This window comes from Accipiter gentilis, chromosome 7 (genome assembly GCF_929443795.1).
Source record: "Accipiter gentilis chromosome 7, bAccGen1.1, whole genome shotgun sequence".
NCBI lineage: Eukaryota > Metazoa > Chordata > Aves > Accipitriformes > Accipitridae > Astur > Astur gentilis.
In genome coordinates this window covers 4,856,205-4,868,708 of record NC_064886.1, presented here as the reverse complement: position 1 = coordinate 4,868,708, position 12,504 = coordinate 4,856,205, and the positions used below count along the sequence as shown (strand labels likewise).

The 12,504-nt window shown below is 49.1% G+C and overlaps 2 protein-coding genes across 4 annotated transcripts in view; both read left to right on the top strand.

Annotated features, from left to right (window-relative positions):
• The window catches only part of PATZ1 (POZ/BTB and AT hook containing zinc finger 1), a 31,874-nt gene extending 26,344 nt beyond the window's left edge, over window positions 1-5,530 (top strand). The window contains exons 8-9 of one of the 3 annotated variants that reach the window (XM_049804713.1): window positions 1,521-1,583; window positions 2,269-2,712. The gene's annotated coding sequence lies outside the window, so the exon portion shown is untranslated. Of the gene's footprint in view, window positions 1-63; window positions 81-1,520; window positions 1,584-2,268; window positions 2,713-5,445 lie in introns of those variants that run through there. The other 2 variants (XM_049804710.1, XM_049804711.1) reach the window with 2 other exon arrangements.
• On the top strand, window positions 5,068-11,876 carry PIK3IP1 (phosphoinositide-3-kinase interacting protein 1). Its single transcript, XM_049804725.1, has 6 exons — window positions 5,068-5,268; window positions 5,446-5,562; window positions 5,679-5,798; window positions 7,854-8,039; window positions 8,174-8,252; window positions 10,295-11,876. Exons 1-6 carry the CDS (start codon window positions 5,181-5,183, stop codon window positions 10,500-10,502), a joined length of 798 nt encoding a protein of 265 aa, XP_049660682.1. The 5' UTR covers window positions 5,068-5,180; the 3' UTR covers window positions 10,503-11,876.
• The last annotated feature ends 628 nt before the right edge of the window (window positions 11,877-12,504 follow it).

The following is a 12,504-nucleotide window of genomic DNA, read 5'->3' as shown; positions in this document are numbered from 1 at the left end:
CTCCAGATGTTTTGGTGCTGCCTTTTTCGTGTTTCTCATGTGCAAATAAATTATTATTTTTAGATTGGCATTTTCTAACAAGAATGAATGTTGGTTTATCTGACTGCTTAGCTTTGCTAGTTACTGCTGTGCACAACGCTGAATCAAGAAACAAGCAAGCTACAAAGGTACTCTTAAAAACCCCAAACAAACAACACAACACATTCTCCTATTTTAATTCCTGCATTAATGCTTATTTGTACTTTTCATGTGAGTCAGCACTCCACATGTAAAACTTGAGAACATCTTAAGACCTTCCCTGCATATCTCTCTTCATGATTCCTTCCCCTTGAATACCATTTCATGACATACATATTGCATGTCTTAAGCTTTTGAAGCACTTTGCAGACATTAATCCTTTCCGCCTCTGTGACAGAAGAAGTATTAACATGGGAAACTGAGGCAGAAGCTTGCCTAAGGTCAAACAACAAATCAGTAGAAGAATTTAGGCTCCTGTTCGTGACTCAAAGACCTATGTGTTCTCCGAGTAGATCAGAGTATCTTTCAAAATAGCTTCCCTTCCTCCACCCTTAAAAATGCACGCTCTGTTTTTTTGTCAATAGCAGCCTGCATCTGTAGAAAAACAAACAAACAAACAAAAAAACCCAACAAACAACAGTGCAAGTGGGGACTGAAACATCTTTAGACAGCTGTATCTTATTCCTAACAATATTGCCACAGTTTTATGGCATCTTGCTAGGAGACACACCCATTGGATAGCAGGTAAAAGCAGTGTCTGTGATCCCAATACCGATTTCAGAATGCTCCAGCAGTGGAAAGAGCTAAAGGCCATGATCCAGGCTGAGTCCTTTACAACAGCCACGATGGGCCAGTGCAAACACAAATGTTTATGGGCAGTTGGGCCTATCAAAACTGCTGAGAGAATTGTGGAAAGGCACTGGGCAGTTTGTGACAAAAAGGACAAAGAAGTGTTGCTGTTAGAGAGGACTCAGTGTGTGAAATTTCTTAAGTCAGTGATTGCCTAGAGTATTTAGTGCTAATCTCTTAATGCTAGAAAAGTGTAGCTGCAGTGCTTCTCCCCCAGTAAACAATAGGACCCAGATTGCCCTCCTGAGGCCTCTATCCTTTTATTACAGCCCACACAGAAAGCTCATCTGAGAAGGCACTTTGAGTTAGTAGAGCAAACTCTCTGAACCAGTCTGAACCAGTTCAAGTATCACATATGGTTGTTTTGCTTCTGCAGACTTCCTTGTTAGTCCTTGGAGGCTGTGGCTGGCATTTACTTAGCAATAGCTCATGCTGTCAGATTGAAGGGGGAGGGGAAGCCTCTCCTTGAACATGTCAGCAGGGGGATGCAACAGTGCAGTCAGATATTTCTTTCTATCGCTCCACACTGGCTCCTTTGTAGTGACTGTCTCTGTCTTGATTTTTGGTTATACTCGGCTCAGTTTCATAAACTCAACATCTGATCCTGTTGTTGCAGCCCTGATGTTTTTTTCTTCTATTCAAATTGTTTCTAGGTTAGGAGCAAAACATACTTGTTTCTGACTCCTACATCATTGCTTACAGAAGGCTTTTTACAGGTGAGCCACACAGTTATTTTCATGATTCAGACAAAGGCAACAAAGGAGTAAAAACAACTGCTTTTGCTGGAGTTGCATAGTGTTCAGTAACATTTGATGCTTACAGTTTTTTAAGCTTTAAGCACAAGTTGCTCTAATACTCTGTTCATGGTGGATGAGGCCTCAGACTGTACTATCTTCATTCTCGGGCATCACAGTTTATGAAGGAAGCAGAAAATGGTTTAGAAAAACTGGTTTTGAGGAAAATTGGAATAATTATTTTGGTTTGCCTAGAAACAAGAAAGGGGAAGTTATGGGAATATGACATATGCCCTGTTACAAGGAGGGCAATGGTCAACTTTTTCCATTTTAAGCAATCCATGTTAATTTGGCTAGGAAAGAATACTTAGATTAGAAAGTTAATTTTGCTTACTCCCCCCAGTACCTTATTTAGTAAGATTAGGTAATAAAGCGTATTAGTTCTTTCATAGGAGGTTAGGTGAACTTTTGCCCGGGAAGCTCTGAACATACTTGGCTGTGGCCAGAGAAGGAGGGTGGGTTCGACGGCTTCTTGCAGAGTCCTTCCAGAGCTATACAGCTGTGCAGCTATACAACTCCCTTTGCACAGCATGCTGTGCTATATGTTAGCTTCCTTTTATTTTTCTTCTTTAAGAAAACTCTCCATACGCTTTGAATTTTTCCACAGGTGAAAAAGTAGAACAAACAAACAAGAGCGAGCAGTTGACAGACAGGAGAGAGAAAAAGCAGACATTGTTCATTCTGGAGCCTGTATAAAGTAAACAGCAGAAAGGTACCAGCTCACAGCTGAAACTGGTTCATGCTGAGTTTTGGGAGGATGCTTAACATCCCTTGTTCCTAAAAATAGCATATATATTCTCCTGTGAAGTGTTTGTGGGTGTGTGTATGTGTTGTGGTAAATGTATGTGTATATACCTACAGACTTTTACATGTAGACGCTGTGAGGATGTAGTTGCAGAGCTATTAGCTTACTTACAGTTTGGGTAGTTGCTTTAAAATCAAGTCCTAGGAAGTAATGTCAGGTTTAATCTCTAAAAGTGTGGCAAGAGCAAACCTATTCCCAAACAGCAGAAAGAGCAATTGAGTCTGCCTTTGACAGCTGCCACCTTGCATCCTATTAAACTTGACTCTGTGAAACTGCCAGGCATAAATCTTCCCTCATCCTGGAGAAAGCTAGAGATGAAAGAGAAAAAATTATGCTTAGAAGTCAGTTGTGGAAAAGACTTTGATCTTTACCATTAATGTGAAAGTTTTTGCATTTCTCCCAGATTCCCCATTGTCCTTCTGTGGATGAGAAACTCAAATTGTTTGCTAGAACTTGGCTGGGTGTAATGAGAAGTGCAAATTTATCTTGTTACATAACAGGAGAGCGAGCTGGGAAGGTCTGAGAGTTGTTTCCGCAGAGACTACTGCCCAGCCTGCAGTTCCTGGATCGTTATGGACAGGAGGAGGTGCTTTCTGTGCAAGATGGCATGGAAGCATTAGTTAGTCTCATGAAATGAGCTGAAAGAAATTAATTGTCCAGGTTGGCAGCACTCTGCAAACTCTTTTGGACAGACTGTGCCTCTGGATGCATGTGTAGCTCTGCAGTTTCTGACTGAATGGAATTTGTCCCATAAAATCTCTTAGGAAGACCTATTACAAACAGAAGGCCTGATTCAATAGCCCTTATTAAAAATTCTTGCTTACTCCAGTTAGCCTTGCCTTCACAGAGAGCAACTGGAGAGCATAAGGAATGTAGTAACTGAGTGTCTGTGCAGACAAAATAAGCATAATGCTATAAGGCAGACATCTTAGCTGGTGGGGTCGGTCAGAACTGACACACACAGGTTTGGGTTTTTTGTTTGTTTGTTTTATTTTTTACAATCTGGCTGCATTTTTTTTTAATCTGACTAAGTTTAGGGGTAAATCATATTGTTAAAGCGTGAATCACACACAAGTGCTAAGGCTTATGGTTTTACGGTTTCATGTTCAGTGGTAGTGCTGCTTAATTGACCTCTTTTCCTCATTACCCCTCTGTCATCCTGGTACATCTCTTTTTTTGTGGCTCCATTGTGGACTGGATGCAGCAGGCAACCTGGCTGTAAAGGGTTAAAGTGTGCGTAACCTGGTAAGAAAAGGACAAAAGTTGGGTTGGATCAGCACCTCTTGAGCCTGCTTGTCACACAAGTACCTGTAGCAGCCTGACAGAGAGCACTGCCAGGATGGAAACATCTGGGATTGGAAGGGAAGGACCGCTGCTCCAGCCAGCACGGCCCCAAAAAGTGATTCACCAAACACTGAATACAACATGAAGCTTCCTGGCATAGAAGTACTTACTATGTGTTCAGTGGTTTCCATGTGATTTCAAAGCACTTTAAAAGGAGAGAACTTCCCTGTCCTCTTCTGAGAAGGAAGGTTTGATTGTACCTCATGTAACAGAAAGGAAGGGAAAGCACAAAAGAAGTGAAGCAGGCAGATTGGCCAAGGTCAGAAGGAACTCTGTGGGAAAGCCAGAAATAGCACCTTCTGCTGCAGGCCTGTGCCTTGGCTAGAAACCCATCAGTTGGCCCAGGCCACCTTTGAGAGCTCATTGTCGAACGGGACCAAGTATTCAGCTGCTTGTTTTTGCCTAGTGTAAAACAGAAACATTGCTGATGACTCCAGATGCTTGTGTACAGTCACTGGCATTGCAGGATCTGAATACCTCTGCCTGTTGGGAAACAGCAGTGTCTATTGTAACCCATTGGAAATGTCTGCGGAGAGGCTTTTGTCACGGTGGCGGGATGCCTGGAACAGAACTGCTCTAAAGCATTTTCGGGCTGTTTACCTTGTTTTTCTAGCAGCAGGCACAGCTCTTAGAGCATGTGGAGTCAAAGGAAAACAATCGATTAGCAGAGGGGAGAACGTAAGCCTTCAACGGGGAGGTGCACAGCTTCCGTGGTAGTGTGTACCCCCCACGCACGGTCTCTCTCTGTGGAGCTCGGGGTGCCCAAAGAGAGAATCGGAGACGGAGAATTTAGCCCTTCGTGGGAGTTCCCTAGGGGAGACAGCAATTCTGGGTCCCTGAAGACAAACACGTTCCCTGCCACAGTCAGCGGCTCAAGCCTAATTCCGTGTCGGGAATCTCCTCTCCCGGCCCAGGGAATTTCCTGCGGCTGTAGGGGACGGGCCCGGGGACGCGGAGCTGCGCCTCGGCAACAGTTTCCCCGTGTTCCTGCCGAGCCAAACGGCCTCGGCGGTACCGGGCACCCATCGCTGCGCCCGCTCCCGGGACTCCGGGGGGGGGGGGGGGGAGGACCCTCTGCGGACGCGGCAGACCAGCGGCAGGTTCCCGGCCGCCCCTTCCCCTCCCGGGGCTCCCCGGCGGGGACGGGAGCCGCCCGGGGGCGGGCGGCAGCGGCAGCGTTAGGACCCGGCGGCGGCTGCGGGGCGGGAGTGTTGGGGGGGGGGGGGGGGGGGGGGGAAGAGAGGAAGCGCAGCCCGGCGGTTGTTTACCGGGGAGGGGAGAGCCGGGGCAGGTCTCGCCGCGGAGCCGAACGGAGGCGGGCCGAGCTGCGCGGCCGGGCTGGCGGCGGCTCCTCGCCCTCGGCGCCGAGGATGCTGCGCGGGGGCCCGCGGCGGTCGGCGGCGTTGGGCGCCGTGCTGCTGGGCTCGCTGCTGCTGGCGGCCGCCCGGGGCGCCGAGGGTGAGTGCCGGCCCGCTCGCCTCCCCCCGCCCCGGCTCGGCTTTGTTGTGGGGGACAAAGGCCGGTCTCGCCGGGGGGGGGGGTGGGGGTGGTGGGGGTGGATGGTGGGGGCTGGGTGCTGGGGAGCGGCCCGGGCTGCCCGGCACGCCCGCACGGCTTGGCCTCGTCTCTCCGCAGAGTGCCTCCGCGGCAACGGCGCGTCCTACCGCGGAAACCGGCGAGTGGCCTCCGGAGGCGCCCCGTGCCTCAACTGGCTGGCGGTGCGGAGCGACCCCGGCGCCGCGTTCCCGGCAGGTGGGTCCGGGAAGTCGGGGCGGGAGCCCGGGGAGCCGGCGGTGGGGATTGTCGGGGGGGGGAGCGGGGTGCTGGGGACGGCGGTCCCCGGCGCTGACGGCCCCGCTGCCCTCCAGCAATCGCCGAGGACCACAACAGCTGCAGAAACCCGGACGGCGACGCCGCGCCCTGGTGCTACATCCGAGGCGCAGCCGGGGTCCCCGAGCGGAGCCCCTGCGACATCGCTCGGTGCTCAGGTAGGAGCGGCCCCGGCCGCCCCCCCCCCCCTTCTCCTCCTGCCCTCCCCGGGGCATTGCCCTCCCCGGCCTGCCTCCTGCCGCTGGGGGCTGGGTTTGTCACCCAGGGTGGGGTGTCCCCTGCGCACAAACAACCCCGGGCGATGGCAGCACCCGCTGCCCTCCCCCAGGAACGGAGTGTACCCGGGGCTGCCCTCCAGCTCTCGCCTGTTTGTGCGCACATCTGTCTCCCAGCTGTGCCTTGCTCCGCCCCTAGAGCTTTTCCATTAGTGCCAGCAAAGGCCCGTGCAAAGCCTTGCCCCCCACTCCCTTTCCACTAGTCACTCTAGGGCTCTTCAGCTGTGTTGGAAAAAGGCTGAGGTCTGGGCAACCAGGAGCCGCAGAGATGCTGGTAGACCGTTACTGTGGGGGATGTTACTGCTGTCTAAACAAGCGTGCTGCTGCTAAACGAGTGCCAGGGTGAATTTGGGTACAGGTGAGGGGAGAGAACTTGGAGAAAATGGGGACTGACGGGATGACAGTAAGACACGGAAAACCCCAAACACTAGATTACTTCTGGGTAGTCAGGGTGGGAAACAGTTTGCCAAGAGAAGAACTGTAGCTGAAGCCTGTTTCAAGGAGAGGAGATGTCAGTACTGATTGAGGCCAAAGTAACCACTTGTTTTTTTTGAACTGTTTATTTATTTCTGAGCCCTTCAAGATTTACGCACTCCACTGCCCCTCGGGATTGCTATCCTCGCATGTAAACATGTTCCCCCACACGTACACACTCCCCTTTGCTTTGTTCGTTTTTTGCCTGCTTTTCCCTAAAGATGAAGCAAAACAAATGTTCTGCTGCCAAGACCCTTACTCAAAACAGTCCTGCACCTTTGGGATCAGGAGAGTTACCTGACCTATCAGCCAATATGCCATTTGCACATTGAAGGGGTTTGGCTATTTTTGTGTCTCAGAGCGGGCACCTTTTTATTGTAGTCATGTCCTGCAGCTCCCCTTGGTTCCGCTTCTCTGGCTGGCCCTACGTAAAGTCACTGTGCGGTGCAGGAGACCCTGATTTACTGTCTCTAACTCCCCTTCTCTGCTTCCATTTCACATTGCACTGGTGGCTCAAAATGGCTGCAGATAGGCAATCCACATGGAGTTACTGCCAGCTGTAGGGTGAGATCCAGGTGGAGAGAGTTTTCAGGTGTGGATGCATGCTGTGCATAGCATTTGCAAAAAGTAGGGGTTTTTTGTTTAGGACAGGTCATAGATACCTACTTTCCACTGTTGTAGCTTTTACTGTGCTACAGCTGCCATTTTAACTGTGTCATGAAAGAAGGAGCTACCCTGGAAATCTTGCAATGCTGTTGATAAAAAATCCACAGGGCTGGAAAGGAGTCTGTGCTATGAGCGTCCATCCTTATGTACCTTTGTTTGGGCTCTGGCTGAGGGGGAACTTGCACTACTCAATGGCTGTGCTGCCTGAAGTGTTGCTCAGACTTAGCCTGTCCATCATGCTAAAGGAGTTTGCTACATGGCTGCAAAGAGGGGCTGGGTAAGAAGAGGAATGTCCCCAGGTTGTTTTCACACCAGCTGGAGTCTCCTTCCATCAAACCTTCCTGTGTCAGGAAGATTGAGGCAGAAGAGAGATAAATAGGCTCCTGGGAGATTTGGGATGGACATTCTTCTCATAATCTTGTTCATGTCTGTTCAGCATGATTGAAGCTGCAGCCTGTGTATCGATCTATACACTAAATGAAGTCATTGTGCATCCCCTGGACTCATGCCCTGAACTGGGGTTTTGTTTTGCTGTCTTATTTCTGTCTCATCTGTGGCGGTGCCTTGTGCTCTTAGTTAAATAGGTTCGTGTCAAAGGAGAGTGGGGGGAGGAGTACATTTCTTGTCTGCCTTGGTAGAATTTCTGGCAACAACTTAAGAGGGAACAAGTGTCTGTCAGTGTACTTTGAAGGCGGTTCAGTGATACCAGTCTAGATCTGTCCCACTCACAAGGCACGTGTTGTTTTGAGGTACTCATCAATGCTTGGTATTTTGTATGTCTCTTTTTCCTCTCAACAGATGCTACAGCTGCCACAGCCCCAGTCCCTCCAGCAGAAGTTGGTACTTCTCAGGGGGTCGACCAGGTGTTTGAACCGGCTGACACCTTGCCCTCCCGGAGCGAGGCAGCTGCTGTGCAGCCCGTTGTTGGGATCAGTCAGAGAGTGCAGATGAACTCCAAAGAAAAGAAGGACTTAGGGACACTAGGTACAAACCCAGGATCATGTGATGGATCCATTCCTGTAATTCTGGCAGGATGGATTTGTATTGAGGCTCTGGAAGCAATGCTATAGCTGGGTCTACTGCCTCTAATTTTGTCTCTTTCCTTTCTCTCTTTGCAGGGTATGTGCTGGGGCTGATCATGATGGTGATAATCATTGCCATCGGAGCTGGCATTGTCCTGGGATACATCTATAAGAGGTCAGTGGCTATTCTTTGTCCAAAAGCTGATGTAGGCATGAAGTAACTTATATAGAGCAGGAATGTCTTGAGTACCTGCAGACCCAACCATATCCCAATGAAAAGGCAGATAGAAGCATATGTTTTGATATAGCACATCATGCTTGTTGCACAGAGGAAAGAACTATTTCAGAGTTAATCTCATTCTTCTCAATTTCACCCATCGATGTGGTATTCTGTCCCATTTAAAGTTTCAAACTGCCCTCTTTATTGTTTTTGTGTGTGTGTGTGTGCGTGCGTGTCTTGATATGGCTTTCTCAGATGCATCTGGGGAGCTGAATTTTACATAAGAGCTGGAGAGAGCAGATCCCAGGAGCCCTCACAGAAGTGTCTTTTGTGATCAGAAAAAGAACAGTCCTTCTAGGAGGCCACCTGTTCCCTGGTTTCTCTCATCTAGCTAGCTTTAGAAGACAAACAATTGGCAAATTCTTTACCACTCGTGCATTGCATCCTATGAAGCTGAATACAAAGTAGCGCTTTTTTTTGGTCAAAGTTCATTTTAGCAAAGCTTCTGTACACTTTAAGGTCAGTTTTGATTCATCTCTAAGTTATGATTTGTTCAGCCACTTCGCTGTGGTGGACAGAAGTGTTTCTAGCTCAGCAGCGTTTGAAGTTAGTGGTAATAGCAAGCAGCTTAGCTGTAAGAGACAGGGCAGGATTAACAAATAGCAGTGAATGTTGCTGCAGCAAATGAAGGCCCAGGCTCCCTTCTCTGGGAGGGTTTGTTCTGTATTTTGGCTGTTTGACAGCAGTCTGACACAACCAAGCAGAAGGAGCCCTTTCCCAAGCTGGGACATGTCCTTATGTAAGTGTTTATAATAAATGCCGACAGAAAAAAAAACAGAGGGAGGAGTGTTACATAAGGGGCAAAACACAGAGCGCTGCTTGTCGAGGAATCTGATTTGAGGTGTCACTTCAGAGAATGCCGTCTCGTGTGCTGGCAGGAACGGCAGCCACTGCTGCACGCTCGTAGGCAGCTTTGAAAAGCAGCCAAAATGCTTATGTGCTGACAGGAAACCCCAGCAGCTCTGCCTGGTTGGGATCACGAGCCCCAGGAGGAGTGAGTGGTGCCTGTCCCACCTCACTCCTGTCTTCAGTGGAAGAAGCAATAGACCAATTTGTCCAAATGCAGCTCTGCTTCTTCGATCCCAGAAAGCTCACGGCAGGGCTGCAGTGCAGGTTTACTGTCTCTCTCTAATTGCCTTGCTCTCAAAATTGCATGTGCAAGCTGGCAGGTTTGGGTAGGTGTGGTGAGAAAGCTTTAATGGGTCTAGTAGCTTTTGGTATACATAGCTTTTCTGGAGACAATGCGCTATTAATGCCATCCATTTTTAAAGCAAGGCAGTTCTTCCTCAGTATGAATTACAGAGGTGTTGCCTCCCTTAGCAACAGGCTGACGACTGAGGTAGGTTTGAGGAGCTGGTCGTAGTATTAAGCTGTTAGCTGCAGCAGCAGAAGGCAGGGCCAGCTCTGCAGTAAGTTTTAATACTTTCAGGAACAGCTTAATTTGCTACACAGGTTTGTTTGCTGCAACAAAAGGCAGAATCTGTCACCACCTCCGGTATTTGTTTCTATCCGATGGAACAGGTTACGGAAGCTCTTTTCCACAGCAGTGGGCTCTGCGCTGTCTCACTGCTCCCCTGGGCCTGCACCAGGCAGTGCTGCAGGACTATAGGGTATAAGGAAACTTTTGTCTGCTCCATGGTTTGAAGGAGAAGCCGGGCTTTGGAGTCATCATTTAGCAATAGCAATGTCAGTGAATAAGCCAGTTTATGAGGGAGGGACAGACTTCACTTGGCTGCTGGTTTTTAAAAGATGCTCAGATGGGGTCCTCTGCTTATAGTAGGGAATGTTTCTGGCCCTTTGTATGTAGCTGAAACATCTGTTTCTTCAAGAGCAGAGTCCCTTCTTTTCTACTAGATCACCTTTACTGAGAGAGACTCTGCCTCCAAGCAGTGGCACTCACTCCATGCACGTACGTGTTTTGTTTTTTTTTAATCTAGGGGGAAAGACCTGAAGGAAAAGCACGAACAGAAAGTTTATGAGCGTGAAATGCAGCGCATCACACTGCCACTCTCAGCGTTCACCAATCCTGCCTGCGAGCTTGTAGATGAGAACACAATCGTGGTGCACACCAACCAGACACCTGTGGAGGACATCCATGACGGCAGTGGCCCACTCATGGGGCAGGCGGGTACTCCTGGTGCCTGAGCAGCTCAGGCAGGAGCGATACAGGCTGAGCAAAGCCTCCAGCTTCCCACTGTGAGTGCGGGGGTTGTGTGTGTTCATTTCTATTTTGTTTTCTTTTTGATGAAAGCCAGATGAAGGTGATGCAGAGGGACAGAACAATGGGCTATTCATCACGATCTGTTTGAGGGGCACCATTCAGTGCATGACCAGCTGGGGACTGGTGTGGTGGACCCTGCCGCTTCCTCCCACCTATCTCCATGGTGTGCCAAGGAGCTGGGGGGGATGATGGGCCAGGCTCATAACTGGCCACAGATCCCATAGCCCAGAGTGTGGTTTTGGCTTCCTCTTTTTCTGTTCCTTTCCTATTTAATGGTGTGCACTGTTACTTAAGTTTCAGCCTGGAACCCCAGGAGGGAGCAGTACTGCAGGGACTGAGGGGAGCTTCACGTCAGACTTAGCTAGATAATTACACTCTGATTATAGTTCCTGCCTTTTTGCTTTAGTGGCTGAGAGCTGGAGACACTGTCCGGAATCCTGCTACTGGATCAAGTTTTTTTCCAAGGAAGAGTTTATTTGAGGGATGGCTTTGGCCAGGAGCGGTATGTTTAGCCCCAGTGTCAATTTGGAAAAGCTCTTCTCAAGCTCTTGACAAATCCAGGTCTTCCAGGGCTATGGCCACATCTCCATTCCTCTGTGGTGCTACACGCGCAGCCACAGTTGTAGGTGTCCAGGTGGTCTGTGCCTCCTGCTCACTTAATTACACAGATCAGGAGACCAAAGGCCAGCAGTAGATAGTTGTGGAGAGGATAGATAACATCCTCTTCCGAATTCCCTTGGCTTTTTACAGAGCCAGCTCTGGACAGAGTGGCCAAGCCAGCTGTGGAGGTCACCCTGACCATGATATAGCAGCTCTTGCTCTAAGGGCAGGACAGGGCAGCTGCTCTTTCAAGATCCCAAAGTTACAGCATGGCTTCTGGCCCAGCCTCCTTCACACACACTCAGCTTGTGCAGCAAGACTACTTGCTTACAGAGCCTGGCCCTATTAGAGAGGTTTTGTAACAACTTTTATTAGCATTTCAGGGGGTTTGGAAGGGTTGGTTGCTGCAGTGTCTCCCAAACAGCACGAAGGCAAGGCCAGTTCAGGGAAACATCCATCCCCACCTCAGGGGATTCAAGCCATTCAAGTAAGTTTTCTAGCCATCTGCTTTATAGCTGTGGGCCTAACAGGGAGCAGCACTTGGCAGCAGGGGTTTTAGTGTTAACGTTTGATTCAGAAAAGGGAAACATTTTATTTTTAAATGCCTTTGAATACCATTTCTTTGTAAAATGTTTTAAATACCTCATTATGAGAAGGTGCAGATTGTGCTACCTTGTATTAAAGCTTAAAAGAAAAACGCTCTGTAAACCTGTGTGGACTGTGGCTCATCTGTACATTCCTCCTGCTAGAGCAGCATCCTTTTGCCTGTTGCAGACTTCGAATTGAGGAGAAGGGAAGATGCCACTTCAGTTTGCCAGGCCCAAAAGGTAAATCCCTATTAGCAGTGCCTCCATTCACCAGCACTGACAAAGGCCATGGAGCTTACCTCCTTGCTGCCAGCAGCTAGTCTTGGACAGGGATGCTGTTCCTGAAAAGCAGCTGCGGGTGTGTGAGCTGCGCTGACTAAGCAGGCTGGCCCGTGAGAAGATGCTCTCAGTTATAGCCCCTTCCTGCACTGACACAGGTCAGTTCTGCTTTGGGGCTGCTCAGCAGCAGCTCCATCCCTTGGGGCCTTCTATTGGAAAGCATGATGGAGACAGAGCACAGCAGGTTACAGGGGGCACTGACATAGCTAGCATTTTTGTTCAGTCATTGCCTTAACAAATGCCCCTTGAACTACGTATTTCAGAATAAGAGGTTTCCAAGAACAGGCTGTATTTTTATCCCTGGATCAGAAAAGGAAAATGGAGAGAGGCTCCATGTTCTGCTGACTCCTGTCCACCCTTAAAAAAACCCCACCAACCAACCAACCTTGACAACTTCTTC